This window comes from Centruroides vittatus, unplaced genomic scaffold (assembly GCF_030686945.1).
Source record: "Centruroides vittatus isolate TY-2023 unplaced genomic scaffold, ASM3068694v2 contig_717, whole genome shotgun sequence".
Taxonomy (NCBI): domain Eukaryota; kingdom Metazoa; phylum Arthropoda; class Arachnida; order Scorpiones; family Buthidae; genus Centruroides; species Centruroides vittatus.
Window position 1 is genome coordinate 4,096,220 of NW_027122456.1, and position 21,602 is coordinate 4,117,821.

At 29.1% G+C, this 21,602-nt stretch overlaps 1 protein-coding gene across 1 annotated transcript in view; it reads right to left on the reverse strand.

Moving 5' to 3' along the window:
* The window catches only part of LOC136980706 (R3H and coiled-coil domain-containing protein 1-like), a 52,901-nt gene that overhangs the window by 10,434 nt on the left and 20,865 nt on the right, over positions 1 to 21,602 (reverse strand). The window contains exons 5-9 of the mRNA XM_067276896.1: positions 16,580 to 17,513; positions 12,847 to 12,937; positions 8,567 to 8,648; positions 5,603 to 5,673; positions 3,667 to 3,762 (exon numbers count right to left, since the gene is read on the reverse strand). Of these exons, the coding sequence (XP_067132997.1) occupies positions 3,667 to 3,762; positions 5,603 to 5,673; positions 8,567 to 8,648; positions 12,847 to 12,937; positions 16,580 to 17,513 (1,274 nt within the window). The remainder of the gene's footprint in view (positions 1 to 3,666; positions 3,763 to 5,602; positions 5,674 to 8,566; positions 8,649 to 12,846; positions 12,938 to 16,579; positions 17,514 to 21,602) is intronic.

Genomic DNA, 21,602 nt, shown 5'->3' on the forward strand with positions numbered 1-21,602 from the left:
AGGGCTGTCTTTTATTTTGTTTTTCATTATTATTTCAAGCTTTTATTTTTGTGCTTGTGCATTTTTTCCACAGAAACTGATGATATAAACTCAATGATGAAAATGATGATGAAGACCAGCTAAGCTAGTAGAAAAGCCCGAGCCTTTAAATCAAAAAATCTTTTTGCAGCTAAATAAAGATTTTGAAGGAATTTGGAAAAGTTACAAATCAAGAATTTTTTTTATGAAGCTACAGATGTATTAATTTGTTTGAATAACTTCATTAAAAAAACCAGCAACAAGTTGTGTAACTTTCATGGCAAAAGTTAAAATTGTGTATAGCACCATATGTTATAAAATTTTATTTAATTTAAGAAACTTTTTATATTATTATTATAAAATGGCAAAAAGCTTAATTTTGAAGGTAGAGATGAGTTTTATAAAAAACTGTAAATGCTAATAACAAATAAAATCTTCATTAAGTATGACCCCACTTGTGATATGACATATGTGAAAATATGGGCAAGGGCTTAGAGATACTCTAATCCTCAAATGTTGTCGAGTCATGAGACCTACTCACTAGGTCAGTGGATGGCTTTGAAATAGGAGGGCTCAATTTCTTTCAAGTGGAGAGAGGTGTGAATACAGTTGATCGGAGTCTGTGTTCGTATTTAATGTAATATCACTCAACCTCCATTTAACAAATAAGCATTTAATAATAAGCATTAAAGCATTGTTTAGCAAGCAAAACAATGGATAAATATAATTGGCATAAACATTACATCTAGGTCAATGGCCTAATTACACACCTCTAATTTCCAAGAGAGAGAGTTTACAAGTGATTATAATAATGCCTCTGGCAGCTTGACATATGCCTTCCTTAGTATGCGAGGCTTGCTTTTGGAGTGGATTGGAGATGGAAGTGGGTTAGGAGACAAATAACAGATGAAGCTGGGATCTGTGCTCCTTATGGCAGTCCACACTTCTATATGGCAGAGTCCGTGCCAGCTTCTATGGGTATTTTTCTATGACAGTCACCATTCTATGGCAGTTCATTGTTATCTGGCCATATGTGCCAAGACATCTCTGCCTTTTTTATTCTGGGTTTTCTCCAATCAGCCATTTGAATTTTTATCATATGACAAGATACACCGATGCACTGTGATATCATTTTGCCACGAGAAATCATCAGTCAAGAAAGGAAGTTTGATTTACCCTTTCGTAAGCTTTTTCCTTCAAAAGTATAAAAATTTGTTGTTTTTAACGACTAAATAATATTTTAAATTTTGACATAATTAAATAAATTCGGTTCTCGTCTCCAGGATCTCACACATTTGATCCTCTCTATCTCCCCATCAACTTTGACCTTTAACCACCAAAATTTAATGGCATCAATCCCCATAATACACAAACATCCCTGCAAAATTTCAGAAATTTTCAATAAAAGGAACAGGAGTTATTAGGCTTCAAACTGGATGAACAAAATCATGCCTTCACACACACACACACACACACACACACACACACACACACACACACACACACACACACACAAATAAATACAGAAAAAATTCAGCATAATAGCAATTTAAAATAAAATTTTTCTTATAAAAAATACCATACTTTATAATGTCTGCTATTTCTTTATCACTAAACAACAAAAACAAGTTCTAATTAATTTTAAATGGAAGCACTGCATTGCATGTAAATCTGTGCTACAAAAATAGAAAAATTAATTTTGATGATACAAACTTAAAATTGTTTATTTTGTAAAAGAGTTATTGAGTTGTTATGACAAATGCATTTATTTGATAAAATTCTCCTAATAATTTTTTAAGGTATAAAGCTAGTAATTTAAACAGTTGACACAAATTTTTGATAGTCAAACTTGAATTTCTTAACTCAAATTTTCTTCAAGTTGAAGGTTTTCATGGTTCCCTGACACTGATTTACATTGCTTTCAACTTCCCTGACTTGAATTTTAATATTCTATCCAAAATGGAAATCCTAATTATCAGATTTCCATGAAATTTTCAGACAGTTAGTTGTATCTACTGTCCAACAATCATTTGCAGACAATGTTCCAGTCCAAAGTGAGAGGTCCTCTCACTTTATCTCAACAAGATAGTATCTGCAAAATTATTAGATTCCAATACATTAGTTACATTGAAAATTTTGCTGAAAGACATTATACAGGCTGTTTAAAACAAAAAACTATCAAAGATTCTTTATATAATGCAAGAGAGGTAAAAATACAAATCTATTCAGAATTGACGTTTTTCACTATTGTTCTTTAACTTGAATCATCTGTAACTCAAGCTTCAAGTTAGAGAAGTTTTACTGTCGATGCTGAATGTAGCAACAATGCTAATTTCTTTTTAACCATTAATTTTTTAATTTTTGTATCTCTAACAGAAAATGGATAACCTTAGAGCTTTTGTGACATGTCATGTTGTACGAGTTTAAACAGGAAGTAACAAAGTGGAAGCAATGAGGAGTGTTTACAGAGAGTGTTCTTTCCTTTAGTGCATGAAGGAAATAGTTTGCTAGATTTAAACAGGAAAGTTTTTGTTATAAATGAACCTTTTCAGGCAGACACCTTCAACTAAAGATCACAATCTCATTCATGCAGAAATAAGGAGCAAAACAAACTGTGGAGAAGACTGTAGCCAAGCTTTGTATTTCAAAATCAACAGCTTTTGACTATATCAAAAGAACTGGCACAGTTAGTAGGTATGATATATGGGTGTCCCACACTCTTTCAAAGAAAAATTTGTTTGATAAAGTATCTGCATATGTTTCTTTAAGTGAAAAGCAAAAGAATGACCCATTTTTGAATAGATTAATAACAGGTGATGGAAAATGGGTTCTAGACAGCAATATAAAAAGATCAAGACATTGGTCCAATTCTGGCAATGTAATCTGTACAACACTAAAGTTACCATTAAATCAAAAGACAATTATGTGTGTCTAGTGTGATTAGAACAGAATCACTTACTATGAACTTTTAAAACCTAATGAAACTGTTACTAGTAATTTAACCAAACAGTAAATAATTGTTGTAATAAATGTTAATATATTGTCAATAATTGGATAAATTAAAAGCTGTCATTAAAGAGAAATGATCAGAAGTAGTAAGATATGGTGTAGTGTTCCATCATGATAATGCAAAACTGCACTCAGCAAAAGTTATGCAAGTTTAATTGGGTAGTTCTAACACATCTACCCTGCTCTCCAGACTTGGTCCCAACAGATTTTTCATTTTTTCAAATTGCTGCAAAATTTGTTTACTGACAAAAACTTTAAAACTTTGAAGTGTCATTCTACATCATCAAGTCTTTTTTTTGTTCAAATAGTAAAACTTTGTATAAACATGGTAATTATAAATTGATTGAGATGGGAGAAGGTGATTCAACAAAACTGAAACTATATTATTGATTAAAATAAATCTCAGTCAAAAGTAATTCATGTTAACTTCCATTTAAAAAACATTACAAACTTTCCAGAAGACTATCTTTAACAAATCATTTGAATCATTTAAATTCCTTAATTATAACAGATTTAATTATTTTTGCTAAATGGATACTATAATTTAAAGATGTATATTTTCTATCATTTCATATTCTAAATATTACAAGCTAAATATAAACATTGTATAATTTATATTTTTAATGTAAACAAACATACCTGCACATCTCTTGGCTTTAAACTTTGACTCTCTGATACCTTGAGAAAGTGGACGAACTTTTAATAAGGGGTGCTTCAAAGTAAGGGCATCCATAGCTAGGAAATTAATATTGAACATATTAATGTATTAATCTATGATTAATGTTAACTAATTACTGTAACTAATGTATAAAATTTAGTTTTCAATTCTCTAAAGTTAATGAAATTTGATACCATGTTGACAATTACATGGACTAACTGCTTCTTTTGGTTACCAAAGATTACTTATTAAAACAAACTTTTTTAGCTCTACTGAAGTAATCATCAGTTTAAACTTAAAGTTGTTATTCTTTTTTGGAACAACTTACAGAATTAATTATTGAATATGAAAATTTATAATTGAAAGAATGTATTAAGTCAACATACAATTTTTAACTTGGATTTTTAAAATATAGAAAACAAAGCATTAAAATTAAATAAATATACATACTAATATAACCAGTAGAATAAAGAGATGAGAATAGTATGTAACTGTACATATGTTAAAACTTGCAAGACAATAAACTTACTTAGTGTCCTATATAAACTTGTAGGTGATTTTAATTTTTAAAAGAGGTGGTTAAGACCTTAAGAGAATTTCATAAAAATATTAAATTAGTCATACAATGTATGGACAATATGCTAATTATTTGGAAAGGCAAAGGCAAAGTCCAACAACTAATAAGTGGTATAAACAATAATTTGGCAAGGATTTTTATTAAAATCACAGAGTACAACTTGGAAAAAGCAAACCATTTAGATTTAAAACTGTATATAAAATAAGTATATAGAATAGAAAACAAATTCAATTTCTGACATTTAAACTGTAATGAATTTTTCATTTATGCAATTTGTCATTCAAAGCTAGAACTTATCCTAGCATTAATCAACATCACCCCTTTTTACTTCTTCCAGCAATACTTTATTAGAAACAAATGTTTTTGGCCTAGTTTACAAGCCTGCTTCAGATCCTACACCTTTGAATTGAATGGTTTTACTGAGATGGAACATTCCAATTTTGGAATACTCAGTCACAGTTCAAATGTATTCTAAATGTATGATGGTCTTCATAAATTTAGAATACATTTGTTTCTGGATATGCAAAGTTTTTATAATGGATATACAAATATCCATTATAGAAATTCATTTCATTACAGACTGAATTACTTATATCCTGTTTATTTCAAGATATTGCAGCATATGTAAATACAGTAGACGCTTGTTAATTCACATTCAGAGGGATAGCCTTAAACAGTTTGAATTAAAAGCAGACCATTTCTGGATGCTACAGAAAAAAAAATTTAATAATAGATTAACACCACATGGTAAGCAAAATAATGTTTAATCAATGAAAAATACAAAACAAGATACAGTAGTGCATTCAATGGAATGAAGAATAAAAAACTGAATCCTTCATGTTTATGTATGTTGACAGCACGGTTTGTTTAATTCTGTATTCATCAGCAATCTTTGATTTTAATCCACTGGACTCAACCTTCTTGATAATGGTCGCCTTAGTTTCTAACTTTAAGGCTCTGCATTGACCACAATAAACCATGATGAGCAAGCACCACAGGATGACCATAAACTACCCTAATTGTGTACCAGCTGATTTAAAATGTTTTTTAAATTTTAATTTATTAATTTATTTTTTTTCTTAATTTTTCAAAAATGGGAAGATGTTAATCTATTAACACATGCTCTTGATTTGAATGAACAGATGGCACAATTGAGTTCTAATTATCAATAGAATTTTACATTTTTTTAAAATAGGAATCAGATGGGAACTAACATCCAGATTGAACTAAGAGGAAATTCATATTATATTAGTTCAAAGAAGTCTACTGTATTTCACTTAACAGGAGTTTTAACTGCAGTAATGAATTAATTATTATAAATAGAATTATCAAATGCTTACCAGCAATAGGACTTGAAAATACACCTAAAGCATGAGTATCATCTACCCACTTAATATTAAATCCTGGATTTCTATTACAAATCAAAAAATCAAATTTAAATTAAAAAGTCTATTTAAATTAAAGCTCATTTTTAAAAAATTTATACAAAAAAGAAAATTTAATTTTTACTTAAAAACTGTATTTAAAAATCAAACTATATAAGAACAATTTACAGAAATTACATTACACTTATTTGTTAATTAATATCTGAAAATGATAACTTATGAAATTATTTTGAAATTTATCTAATTTTTGATAAATAATTAACATATTATTATTATTAAAAATAAAATTTAATCTTTGTCTCTTTACAACATTATTTACAAATATGAAATTTAACATATTAATACTTTATATATTTTATGCTTTAGTGAAATAGTTACATGCAAAAAATCTTTGTTTAATCAAACTTTGCTAAATATATCAATAGTATCAGAAATTTCTCAGAATTTCTTTGTAACACTAAAACTACAATCTGCATGATTATATTATCAGTGCTAAAATAATAGCCTAGAAGCTTGAGTGTTCACTCAAAGTTTGTAATTAGAATGGCATACTCTGGTATCTCTAAGGTCAAAAAGTCAACAGGTGTATAAAATCAGAAATAAACAAATATAAACATTGAATGATCTGATTCTTGATTACTATCAAACTATCTGCCAGATTGTATTGGGTTATAATATGGCTACATTTAATAATTAGATATAGAATAATTTTGCAATTAAGTCACCATCTCATAATAAATTTAATAATTAGAAATAAATTAGTACTTAATATTTAATATAGAAAGTTCAAGAAGAAAAGAATCAGTCCGGAGCAAGACTCAAACCCACAACTCCTGCATACTGTGTGGACACATTGCCAGTTATGCAACTTGGACCTGAAACTAATCTTTACCTCCAGAACTATTAATAATTTAGATAGCTAATACAGTTTGGTAGATCTTTTGATATTAATCAAGAACCAGGTTATTCAATGTTTATATTTGTGTGTATATACAGGGTGTCCAACAATTTCCAATTTCCCTGACTAACTGAAAACAACTCACTGCAGAAATTAAAAACAGTTCACAGTTTATTTGATGTTACCAAGTGAAACTCACAGTTGTAAGATGGTTCAATTTCCTTTATTATAAAATATAATTAATTTTTTCATTTTGATTAATCAAGTCATGTATTATTGCTTCAAAATGTGCAGAATATTGTATATCACATACAGATCCAATATGAAATTTTTATTAAAATATGGAAATTCAAAACTTGTTAATTTAAATAAATTTCACTATTAAAATCAGCATAATTTAGATAGATGGGTTACACTCAAATGAAATAAAAATCAATTAACCACAGTGAAATCTGTACTAATTACAGTTGACAGGTTTAACATGCTATAATACTGGAAATGATACTAATGTCACTTAATATGTTTTGCTTCCAAGGTCCTCATTTATACTTCAAATCTAATGCACACTTCATTTCTCAGCTTCTCAAAAAGTTGAATAAGGGTCACATTAAAGTAAAATAAATATGGTAGCATCTTTCCAAAAGAAACTTTTAATGACATTTTGCAAAAATAGTGACAAATGAAAAAATTGACTTTTAGTTGAAATAGTGACCAGTTCCAAACCCTGCAATCATTGTAAATGGCAAGCATTGCTGAAGTGTAGATGCATTGTACATACCATTTACTAGGTAAGAGCTTTGAAACTGTGTTGTAGACCTGTACAACCTCAATTCCAAAGAAAACTACTGCTAGCTAGGGTTGCTGACTACTTTTCAATGAATCCCACAAGATGTATATATAGTGTAAAAAGTACTGTACTGTACAGTACATTTTTTACAGTACAATTGAAAAAGCTTGATTTTTCATAAAACAATTTAAAGCCACATAAATCAAATTTTATACTTTCTTGAAACATTGGAGTAAATATTAGTAATTATTATACTTAAATTTAATCAGCATGCATAATGTAATCTTAGAGTATCATGTGATACAATAATGTACACATTCAAATTGTTTCTGTTGTTCCCTTTTCCATTATACAATGTATTATACAGTACATTCTGCAATAATATTTGTTTTTCCTTTTCCAAGTTTAATACCAAATTCCCTGAGATTTCCAAGACTTTTCCCTTATCTGTTAAATTTCCTGAGATTTCCAGGTCCATTGGGTGCCCTGATACATATACTAAGCTAGGGTAAAGCTATAACTGGCTGTTTGTTATGAAGAGCTTATTAAGTGTATGGTGAAAACATTTCCAGTTGGCAACACGAGTAGCCAGTATGGTTATATCTAAATTATTACTAGTTCTGGAGGCAAAGATTGGATTGAGGGTCAGGTTGGATAATTGGCAATGTCTGCATGGTATATTGGAGTTGTAGGTTTGAGCTCTGCTTTGGGTATATTCTTTTCTTCTAGAACTTTATAAATTAAATATTAAATATATATATAAATTCACAATATAGAAGCAACAATAAAAGTCCTCACATCTTGTTTTATTCCTGAGGTTGTGAGAAAGGACAAGATGTTAAAACTTTTAGTGTTGCTTCTATATTGGAAATACATATAAAACACATCTCAAAGTCCAATGAGTTAATATAATAATCCAACAATCACCTGAATATATAAATATATATATATTATAGTCCTTGGTCATTTTATTTAATTAAAATATTTTTTAAATATTAATTTATTTATAATTATTAAATTTATTATGAGATAGTGACTTAATCATCTATCTCTAGACAAAATTATTCTACATCTAATTATTAAATGTAACCATATTATAGTCCAATACAATAGACTTTAAAAAGACATAATTTTACTATAACAAATTTTAAAATATATTTTACAATACAATGCCACAAATTTTGCAATTTAAAAATATTTTACAATACTCATTTAATATTCTTTTATTACTTACTTGAAAGTGCTGAATATAGCCATAAGATCTTGATTTTTAAAGTCAACAGGAAAATCATAGAATTCCACAATATGACCATATTCTAAAATTAAATTTGAAAGTAAAAATAAATATCTCAATATATTAAATAATTTATTTAACATTCTGAACAAAATTTACAATAGTTAATATACAAAATGAATTCAAACCTTTATAACATTTCACTCAATAACATGAGTGCATAAATATATTATTATTTTATGTTTGATTTTAAAATTTGAAAATTAAATTTATTTTAGCAAGAATATCAAAAACATTTATATTTGTTAATCTATTCTACATAGTTACATTTTTACTTTCCCAGCTCTGTTATATATAAGAGAGGGGAAAGTATAGCAATTGGTCAAAAAATAACTCTCCAAAATTTTTACATTTTTAGACTCAGCACCTTGAAGCATCGAGAAATACAAAAAGTTTAGTTTTTTCTGTATGTAAGAATGTTTGGGTATGTGTGTGGGGGCACGATTCTGTTCACACTTTTTGAAGCTTAATAACTCCTGTGCTTTTTGTTGAAAGTTTCTGAAATTATGCAGGGATATTAGTGTATTAGGAGGATTGATGCTATTAAATTTTGGTGGTTAATGGTCAACAGGGTGGGAATAAAGGGGAGTTGCATGTCATATCTCCAGTAGAGTTTGACTTAATAACAATTTGACTCATTATTAGCATTTATAATTTTTTACAAAATCCATCCCTACCCACAAAATTAAGCTTTTTGTCATTTTATAATAATTAAAAATATAAAAAGTGTTTAATAATAAATTATCATAACAGATGACACCAAATATGTAGTTTTAAATGTTGCTGGAAAGTTAAGCAATTCACTGCTGCATTTTTTGTATTTTATTTAAGAATTTCACTTAGAAGTATCATAAATACTAATCAATAATTACTGTATTTCACAGAATGACTGGAATGACACTTTATCTGGCGAGACAATGAAATCAGATACTTCCATATGGTAAAAACCAGCATGCTGGTTTATCCCTAGGGAATGCAAGTATGCCGGTTTAAGTGAGGTTATACATCCCTGTCTAGAGGGTACATTAAAAAAAAATGAATGTGTTATGTTACATAAAAATAAACAAATTGTTATTCTAAAACTGTAAAACTGTCAGCATTACATCGAAAACTACAATTATATGTTTAATTTCTTCATTTTGTCTTCTTTCTAACAACATAAAATACTCATGGAATTTCAAAAGTGCTTTTTTTAATGTGTATTTTATTGTTATTTGATTCAAAAAACACAAAAATATACATATTAAATTTAAGAAGTTGGATGTAAATTATTTCAGCTTACACCAATTAACATCCACTTTGTGTGAAATTTGAGGTGTTATTTTTAAAATCAGGGTGGATGGTCCATGTAGCCCACACTGATTAACCACTACTACTACTAATAATAATAATGTGAATAAGTCATTAATTGTTTTATTGTCTTGTATACGAAAACTTATCTTCCTGGTTTTAATTCAGTGAAATAACAATATTATTATTTTATTCTACTTGGATGAATGTTTTCTTTAACATTTAATTAAAACTAGGTTTGTTAGATCTGATTAATTTTATATTTTAGTCACAGTTTAACTGGCTTGCTGGTCTCTCCTGTTTATATGAAGCATGCAGGTCATTCCATAAAAGTATGGAAAAAATTAAATAATAGATAGATAAATAGATATTCAACTAATAAGAATCTATCGTTCTTGTTAATAAGATGACTCTAGCCTGTTGGCTTTTTCTCCGAAGCATGCCACTTAGCTATTAGGCGAAGTGGTTAGTTCAGTACACAAAACATTCCAAGGCTTCCATATGTTGACGAGAAGGAAGGTCAGCTTATGGCCAGTATATGGGAGTTAAAGTATGAACAATGGAAAGGTCCAAGGTCAAGGAACGACCCAATTCTTGGCAGTCCCCTGCATACTGCAGGCAAACTAGCCAATGATGAGATGATGTTTCTGACAAGCCACAGTGGGGACAGTCAGGCAAGACACGCAGGCATTTTGAGTAAAGAAACTTGTTCAATGGGGCTGTATCAGTACGAAGACGGGCCAATAGAGTTTCAGTGTGACGTGACAATGCGTGATGATAGATCCAAGAGGAGAAAGGTCGGAGATGGTCGTGACCTTTTCTCTGGAGAATAGTGGACCAGGTGTCAGTGTGAGTACAAATAATCGATTCCCACAAACTACAGAAAGAATCTATTTATAATGATTTCTTTCTTGGTAAATAAATATAAAATTACCAATACCCTGAAAAATAAAAAGATTGATACATTTTAATCTTTAGTAATCTGAAACTTTAGAAAATGAAATAAAGATTCAGTTGTAATTCCTTCACAGAAATAATTGTAAAGATAATTCTGTTCTTTGAATGAAAAGTTTCTATTAATGAATTTTAATAGAACTTTCTGAATCTTAAATAAAATTCCAAATCTTGCACAAAAAGAAAATTTTCAGTGTTTTTATTTTTCAGGCTATTTTTAACTTGTATTTTTATTCAATTTATAATTAGCATTTATGTATGAAAACTTTAAATATTGAAAATTTTTCTGTATTTTATAATATAAAATACTAAATCTTAAAATATCAAATTACAATAGTAACAATTGATATTGAATCACCTATAATCAATCCAGAAATTATGAAGTTTTTTACTTAATAACAATTATTAGCGATCTGCTATTGAGTTATCATGTTATCAATTATTAGTATTAAGTTTTATTTATTACAATACCAAGAGAAAAGCATGATCAATGAGTCACAAACTTCTAATGCATCACATACAGTACTTCACTGTGTATAGGTTGAGTGAAGAACTTGATGCACTAGAAAAGGCATTGACATGGTTAATTTTTTTCAATGCCCCTTAGGTACTAAGAATGCTTCTTTTTTAATCAAGCCTGTGTCAAGTTCAGCTAGGTCCCCAATGGAGTGACCAGATGTGAGGGACAGGACCTCATTGTTCCAGGATAGCTCACCCTTAAAAAATTTCTGGGGGTTTTCAACCTGTCTGGATTCATTACCTGGTTCTCAGAGCAATAGGATGACAATTTAACCACTTGAACATCCAGCTGTTACATTGACAATGTTAGAAATTCAACAAGAAGCAATTTTTCAACTCATGACAATCAAGTACAACAGAAATTCAGAAAAGTTAAAAAACTAAGAAAAAAAGCAAAATCAATGCTTTCTTTCAAAAAAAACTGTAATAAATATTTTATGTGAATACTGTATTTGATTTAATATTAATTTTACTATTATGTATTTTTTACTTTGAATTCAAAGTTTCATCAGTATATTATAATTGCAATGAAAGACTAGACTAGTGCTTATATCTAATAAATTAGACAATTTTTTCATTATTTCTTATCATTTTTATGTATTAAATTTCTATGCCTTAACCTTTTTTTACTATTGTACTAAAATTAAAATTAATATTTTTACTTTATTTAGGATATTTACTTTTTTATTCTTTTCTTACCAAGTTTGATTGGTTATTTGAAAATGACCCACCCCCAATTATTTCAGATAATCAACACTCTACTACTGAATGAGTTAGTTTTTATACTCAGATCCTCAAGGGATCTGAGTATTCTTGTGAAATTCCTCAAAGGTGGTTGCACAATTAATGTTGAACAGCACACAGTTATCCTCAGCAGCCTGCATACCACCCTCAAAAACAAATATCCAGGTTGTTTAACACAGGGAGTCAGTTTGTTGCATGATAATATGTATTCCAAAACTTCCTACAGAACAAAAGACAAATTGATATGGATAAAATGGAAAACACCAGATCACCTGTTCTATAGCCCAGATTTCTGCCCTGGGACATAATTTTTGGAGATCTCAGGAAGAGCTTGAAAGACAAGAAGTTTAAGTTGAACCATACACTGGAGGAGGCTGTTCAAAATTTAGTTCAATCCCACCCAAGAGAATTTTATGAACACAGCATCCATCATCTGGTGTCAATGGGAAGAGTGTGTTGTCAACAATGATGATTATTAACATGTAAATTGATTTCTGTGTGTTTTAGCTGTGTCTGCTACATTTCATTTGATTGCCCCAATATAAAAAAATCATTTCCTTGAAGTAGGAAAAATTAATTTTTTAAACTTTAATGGTTAATATCAATTTCATATAAATTTGAAATATGTTGTTTTTACTTATTATAAGATTGTAAATATGTTACACAGTTATACCTAATTTAAATATTATATATAATTAATAATAATAAATTACCTTCACCACTAACATCAGGTTCATGTGGCTGGAATTCTAAATAATTGTACTTTGATTTATTAATTTTCACTTCACCTACTGCTGCTGTCAACTGCAATAAATAGAAATTATTTGCAAAACATAATGGCATATAAATCAATGAAATATACAAATGTTATTAACAATGATTCTAAATTAAATTATAATATCCATAAATTAATACTTCAAAAATGTAATAAATATTTTTTCTTTTTATGCAGAAATATAAATTTTAATCATGATCATTTAATTCCTTCATTTAAATTGTATTTTTACAATATAATGAGATATAGTCGATTTCAGAAATTACAGTAGACCCTCCTATAACAGGGGTTCATATAACACGGATTCGTATAACACACCGAAAAAATTGCGATCATATTTGTATAACATGCTAAAAGAGACTCGTATAACACGGTAAAATGTCATCGCTGACTCGTGTCACAACAGGATTGGTCAAATCTGGACCAATAGCGGATATTGTACAAACTGTTGAGTTTAAATGCGCACTGGATCTACTAAAAAACATTTATTATTCAATGGCCATAAAAATTATATTTTTATTAATGATGTATCCAAGGTTAAGTTATTTTTCTGCGAAAAATTCGCTGATCAGGAAACGCGTCCGCCGTTCAATAAGCCGCTCCATGACGAAAACAAGCTTAAGCAATGGTGTCGTCGAATGGTTCACACTCGGTAAGTAATCCTACAATTTTTTGTTTATAGCATAGTTTACATGGATTAAGGTCGATTTACACACAACAGTGACGTGCCGGCACAGTGACCGTTTGGTGCATAAACATTGATAAATATCACACATAGCCAATCAGAGTTTCATCTACTACACGTGATTTGTATTCTCTCAATCATACAAGTGTTGTACATGAAATTCTGATTGGCTATGTGTGATATTTATCAATGCTTACTGCACTGTGCCGGCACGTCACTGTTGTGTGTAAATCGACCCTTATTCCCAAAAAATTATACGTGATTTGGAAATGTTGAGTCAAATTCGTCTAGAATCAATTAATTTTATGGAATAAAACCTTTCAAATAGCCGTAGCCCCTAAACTGCACACGTGCCGGGCTGTGATTGGCTCATGTATTTAAGTGACTCGTACAACTCAAATTCATATAACACGGAACGTATCTACCGTGTAATAGGGGGGTCCACTGTATTTAGTTTTCATTTATTAATATTTTCTATTATTTCAAATTCATATTCAAATCTCAGTTTAAAAACATTATTATAACATATTTTAGAAAAATTATATTTGAAATTATTTTTGACTGTAGATTTTATTTATTACTTTTTTGATTCACATGTATAAGAAGTGATATAAAAGTACAGTAATACCCCGAACTTACGCGATAGGTGGGACCGAGCGATTACCGCGTAAGTCAAATCGCGTAAGTCGGGGTATAATTTCGCATATAAATACATACAAATTATTTTTAATTGGGGCCGGAGACAAGAAAACAATAATTTAGAAAAAATGTTTAATAAAATCTTTAATAATATAATTTGTTATGCATGTGTATTATCTAAATCGTAAACCGAAGTTATTTTGATGTAGAAGGCTTCATAAAATCTAACAAATTCATCTGATGGCTCAAAGATTTTTTTCTCCCTCAAAATTTCCTCTTAGCATGCTAATAATTTTTTTATTTTTCGTTTTGTAGAAAAAATGCACTCTTCGTTGTTATCTATGTTTTCTAAAATTTGTAACCACTTTTCAATTGAACTCAGGCCTTTTGTCATGTTTTCACAGCTTCGAGAATTTTTTCTTTACCTTTTATAATTGTTCTGACCGTCTATTCCGATAGATCAAACTTCTTTGCCAATTCACAAATTTTCATTTTTGTATCAAAGTCTTTAATAATGTTATCTTTACATTCCAAAGATAAAGTGTTTCTTTTCTTGTTTGATGCAGAAGAATCAGTTCTACTTCGTTTGGATGACATAGTAGAGTCTCTCAAGTCTCCATACATATAACAAAACACAGAAATAAATAGCTACAAAATAAATTGTATCTATGCATCGATTCCGCGCGACATGTCCGAACATGTAAGCTGAACAATAGTGTGGAGGGAGTGAGTAATCAAGAGTTGCGTGACGCTCAAATAAAAGACGAATCGACGAGATTTGAAAATCACGTAACTCCGGGTTCGCATAAGTTGGGGTAGCGTAAGTCGAGGTATTACTGTATATTAAAATTTTGCAAGAGTTGTACCAAAAGTAATGGCCTACAGTGTATTACTATACAAATAAACCATTGGCAAGAAAAGAACACAAGATATATAGATCTAGTAGTAACAACCATCATCTTACCCTGCAAAATTAAATAATATCACTTGCATTAGCCATATGAAAACAGAGTGATATAAAAAAAATGGCAGCCTGGAGTGTGTTCTGCAATGTTCAGCAGCTGTATTTCTCATTAAAAAAGAAATTTCAAAGACTGAAAAATGTTTATAGAAGGTTTGCATAATTGTTTGCAATGTCAGATGACCAGACAGTAAATTAAACAAAGATGGCAAAACAGACATCAGAGATCAGACCCAAAGTGGTTGCCTGCTAACTGCTTCTAGGGAAACCAACAATGACAGACTTGATGCTCTCTTAAGAAATAAGCAACATGTGACAATTACAGAAATTGCAGCACATTTTGGAATCAGTTATTGTACAGTGTAAAAGATGGAAAAGAGTTTGGAATATCACAAAGTTTGTTCCTGCTGAATTCCTTGGTATGGATGAAAAGAAATTAAATTCATCTTTCATACAGCCCAGACAGTCGTTTTAATCAGCTTATAATCATTAACTTTAATAATGCTAACTTTGTGACTCTTCTTAATAGAAGAGTTACAAAGTTAATATAATAGTATCAGTGCTGTAACTAGGATTTTGGACGCCTATGGCAAAGAATAAAAATGGCGTCTTTTTAATTTTTGCTATTAAATAAAAATAAAAATAAAAATGGTGGTTTATTTTTGCAATATATGTTTGTAGAAATTACAGATCGTAAATACTATATAAATATAAATATAGACTTTTTTGTGTTATTAATTTCGAATACATATTATTCCGAAACCTTCTCGTTGGTGCCTTTATTAAATCGGCGCTTATGGTAGGGGCCACGTTGGCCATACCCTAGTTACGGCTCTGAATAGTATAATCTTTAATTATAATCACCCTGTATAATATTGCAAACTTTGTTGAAATAAATAAACATAAATAACATTATGTTGTTATAATTTTTAAGTATATTTGTATGAACTTTAATGATAGTATGATGTCTCTTATGATAAATAACTGTAAACAAATGTAAACAGACCAAAAATGATCTAGACTAGCTTGGTACAACTGGTGAACAAACTTTAATTTATGAATACTGAATGGTTATTAATTAATATTCTAACATGAATAAGTAAATTTAATACATTCTAATTTCTGATTACAGACAGATTATTATAGCTGTAGGTAATAAAAATAAATTAAACTCTTTCTTAACAACTACAATAAAATTTAAAAGAAAATTATGAATTTTTAATTAGATTATATTATTTACAGATTTATGTATTTGAAATATTTTTTAGAATAACATTTGCAATTAGCAAAAGATAATTAATAATAAAATAAAATATATTTATTTTTTATTATTATATTAAATAACAAATAAATAAATAAAATATTAATTATATTAAATTAATTTACCTCTTTCAATGTGTTAGGATTAAGACATTCTCCACTATCATCAAACATTGAATCCCATGAATCATCTGTACTTTCTTGTTTACAATCAGAAGTGTTTGATAACAGAGATTCATTATTGCAATTTCCAGTCTTTTCTGTAATAACTTGTTCTGTTTCTGCACACTCTTTTAATTTTATAATTACATTCGATTCTTCTTCACATGATTCTTCTTTACATAATGATTCTGAAACATTTTTATCTGTATGTGACTCACATAATTCATTTGACAGAAGATGAATATTTTCCAAACAAGAAGTATTCTCATTGTTCATCATATCTATTTCAGAAGAAACAGTTTTAGAAATATGTGACTGTCTTTCATTATCTTTTATGATTGAAGAATGTTCAATAACTTCTGAATTTTCTGTCACATTTTTATCTAATACGTTTTCATCTATTTCTTTGACAGTATTGTTTAAACTATCATTGTTTCTATCACTTTCATCATTTTTAAATAATTCATTTTTGCACAAATTACCTGATAAAGAAGTTTTATTGTCTGTCAAAATTTCATTATTCAATTTTTTAACTATTAAAACTTCATTTAAACTTTCACCCACAGATGAAATTTCACCAGAATTCTTACTATTATCATCACTACTGAATATTTTTTCAGAAATATTTAAATTTTTATCATCACATTCAATATTTGTAATTTGATTACTATCCTGAACAGAAGAAAATTTTTCTTTATCACAGTTGTCTTGTTGTTTTCTATTTGGTGATTTATTTGAAGAACGAATCTCTTTATTTCCAAATAATTTCTTTGTTTTTCCGTAACTTTCTATTTGCTCTATAGAACAATTTTCTTTAGGAATAGTAACATCAGAAGTACACTGAGTTCGTCTTGCACGAGGTACATAAAGTTTCATATCTGGACGTTTAGGCTTTGACCTGAAAGAGATTCAATAAATTATTATTAATCTTGTTCAATTTGAACTGTAAGATACATCACAATATCTACATATACAGTAGAAATAAAATAAGTTAATATTTGTCATTTTATGATTGTTTTTTTTTTTGTTTATCTGTTTCTGTACTGAAATAAGAAAATTTAGTAATTAAACATTAAAATTTCAAAATAAATTTAATTGGTAAATTAAAAAAAGTATACAGTGAATTGATTTGATATTTGAATGGATGGATTTTAAATTTATATCAAATAACTCATTTAAAACCCATTTGGGTTGTAACAAATAGAGTATCTGATAATTGCAATAATAAGTAAGCATTAATTAAATTCAAATCTGAGGTATAGATAAATCAAAGTAACATAACTTACTTTGAATTCAACACATGTGAATGTTTTTAAAAATAATCAAATTCTTACACTTGTTCTTATGGGTGGAAAAATCTACATATTATCTTGTAGCTACTGCATGGTTTACATGTTCCTTTTTTTAAATGAATGAAACTGTGAACATTGCAATATACTCATGCCATGATGGTAAGATGGCAATTACACTTTTGTATCCAGATAAGTGTTAAAGTGAACACCCTGTATATATTGCATAAGGACTGTCCAATTAATAAGTTGCAGCCACCTGTATGCTGCTATATGCATTGGAATCATAGAGTTCTCAGATCATCATTGGTGAAAGAGTCACCCATGTAAGCATCATTGTTGTCTGTAAAATCAATGTTGGAAGTGAAGGAAATGACAAATTTATTGAAATACATGCACAAAATTATCAATTTTTTACTTGTTTAAGGTATCAGCCAAAGTAAGATTTATCACTGATAACAAATGTATACAGTCCAAATGTTTAAAGCCAAAAGACATATCTGTGGTGCAACAAATTCAAAGATAGCAGAATAAACTTGAATGATGATTCAAGTCATAAAAGAAGTAAATGAAAGACCTCATAACAGAAGAAAATTGTACAATTTGAAGATCTCCTAAAAGAAGATCTAAAACTGAAAATTTGTGAAATTGCAGAGCAAACTATTCCAAAATGCACTTTTCATAAAATCATTATAAATTTTGTGTTGACTGGTTCCAAAAATGTTGAATGAGGAACACAAAAATGAAAGAATGGCTACTATCATCAAATATACTACAATACAATACACTTTATTAATGAAAAAATAATTATTGCACTTACAGGACATAACAGCTATGGCCTCTTTCAGGTGCCCTAAAAATTTAGGTACAAACAACAGTACAGGTAAACATAAACATCAGAATAAATAAAACCACCTCAGTTTGTTAAATCAAAAGAATATCCATAACATAGAAACACCTGGAATCATCTGTATCCAAAATATTCAAAGTTCAGCCAAAATATTCAAATTTGTGCAATGGCATCATCCACAATTGTGAGAATGTTTCTGTGTACATTCATATTATCAAAAATGATTAACAGCGAGCAACTTTGGAAAACCTGCATGATGATCATTTAATGACAAAAACCAGGGAAGTTATATGCAGGAATAAGACTTCTGCATTATGGGACAAGATTGAACACTGCAGCACATAACTTGGCTGAAAAACACTAATGAGTCATTTTATAGCACTCTCATATAGCCCTAAACTCACTTTGTCAAAATTTTATCTTTGTGGTTCTTTTAAAAATTTCTTATCAGAAAAAACTTGTGGACCAGAAATAAATGAAAACTTAAGTTTGGACTATTCTGTAAATCTTGAGTATGAGACACACTCTGAAGACATCTTTAAACTCAAATGTTACTGTGTTTTTGGGGAGTGACTGGCATGCCGGTCTATTTGGGAAAACCATGAAATAAGATATTTTCATATGGTACAAACCAGCATGCTTGTTTATCCCAGGGGAATGCCAGCATACCAGTTTAAGTGAGGTTATTCATCCCTCTCTAGAGGGCGCATTAAAAAAATGAACGAGTTTTTATTCTGAAACTGAAACTGTCAGCATTAGATCAAAAACTATGATTACATGTTTAATTTCTTTATTTTGTCTTCTTTCTAACAATATAAATACTCATGGAATTCCAAAAGTATTGTTAGATCTGATAAATTTTATATTTTAGTTGCAATTTAACCAGCATACCAGTAACCCCAAGGTTTCCGGCATGCCGGTCTCCCTCATTTTTATGTGGCATACCTGTCATTCCATAAAAATAAGGTAAAATAATGTCTCAATAATTTTGGTAAATATGAAAAAATTAACTTTAATAAATAATTCTTAGAATATTTCATTAAAAAATCAGAAAAAAATACAGTATGTAATTTTTATGCATATCTTATTTCTCTAATGACCTATATATTGTAAAAGCACAGTTTCACAAATAGACTGTTGCAAAGCAGGATCAAGAAATACAAAGATATCAACAATAATAAATTAACAATTACTTTGGTACAGTTTGCAACTGAGCCAGGGTGTCCACAATACTAAATGAAGCTAACATTATAAAATCAGCCTTGGATGGGGATCACTTAAGATCATTTGAAACATTTGCGATCTACAAAGCAACATTAAAATATAAATGCATTAATTATAAAAACTCTAATTCCTTCTACAGTGCCTAAATGTCATTTTTTTGACAATCCCTTAGAAACAAGGGGCAGCTTTATATGGAGAGAGAACATAAATTATTAGGACCTGATATGTGCTTAATTATATTCAATAATAATTTTGTGATATATAAATTACACATTGTGTTTTAAAATATACTTATTTTTATAGATTGAATATTTTAAATTTAAAGGTTGTCATAAAACATATTTAACATTTGTCTGTGGAATTTCAGAACAAATTTTCAAAATCTAATGCTAAACCTTAAACAGGTTCATGAATAAACCAAAAATATTTGTTTAGCTTAAATAAACCGAAGTTGGAAAAATATGAGAAATATAGTTTTGATGTTAGTTGTCCCAGCATTTGTATTTTGAATTCAACATGGATGAAATTCCATGCTATTTTGTACGGCTCAAGATAAAACTATTCACTTTTAAGGGGGAGAAACTATCAACAGCTGCAACACTGGACACAGGAAACAAGTTTTACTGTTTTTCTTACTATTTGCCTCTCTATAAAATTTCTGAAATCTTTTACCATATTCAAAGGCTTCAAAAAAAGTTCCTAAAGTCAACCTGTCACAAAAGGCATCTATGAATGTCACTAATTCTTAATTCTATGAATATCAAAGTCATGAAAAGTTGGATATGATAGAAAAGTGTTTTAATAACAGTGGACTGTTCTTTGCAAAACAAAAATCAATGCTTCTGATAAAACTGATGTCAAATTGTCTTATATATGCTGAAGCACGATCTCTCCAAAGACATCATCATACTTTCAACTTCTTTATGTAGTTATTAATTTGATATTTAAGGCTGTGTAAACTGACTGGCACGAGAATGAATCAAAAAGAATTCACTAAGAAAGGATATTGCAAATGACCAAGTTATCAGCATATCATCAACTTCATCACAGAGTCAATGAAAGCTATTACACCACATACAATCAAGAAAACATTTCACCATTGTGAAATTTCTGCATTTGACAGAAAGTTCTCCTTCAAGAGTTAAACAGCCATCTTCAGAAAATCTTGGAAGTAAAAAGTGACATAGAAATCAAAGAAGGTAATGAAACATGATAATTATAATGATGATGATAAAATTATCAGATAATAAAAGTGGTGACAAAACTACTGATAATGAGTCTTTGGGTGCTATGACTGATAGTGATAGCATTCCTATCAGTACTGACACAAATAACAAAACAAATTCTATTTATTTTTATTTCAGTCCATTGCCTTATTATTGTTTTATTCATTTTTGTTTGCTTTTGTTTACTACAGGTCCTTTTTAGTATTGATAAATGTGTTTAAAATCAAAATACTATAAAATAATACAATATAGTAGGAAATTATGTAAATTTAATTGTATCACAAATATTTAGTCATTCAATAAATCATTATCTTTCTTCCACTAGATTTTTGTTTTTTAATGAGTGAAAAATTTGATGCCTACATTCAAAGCAACTAAAAGTAAGTCTGGAGCTTCTG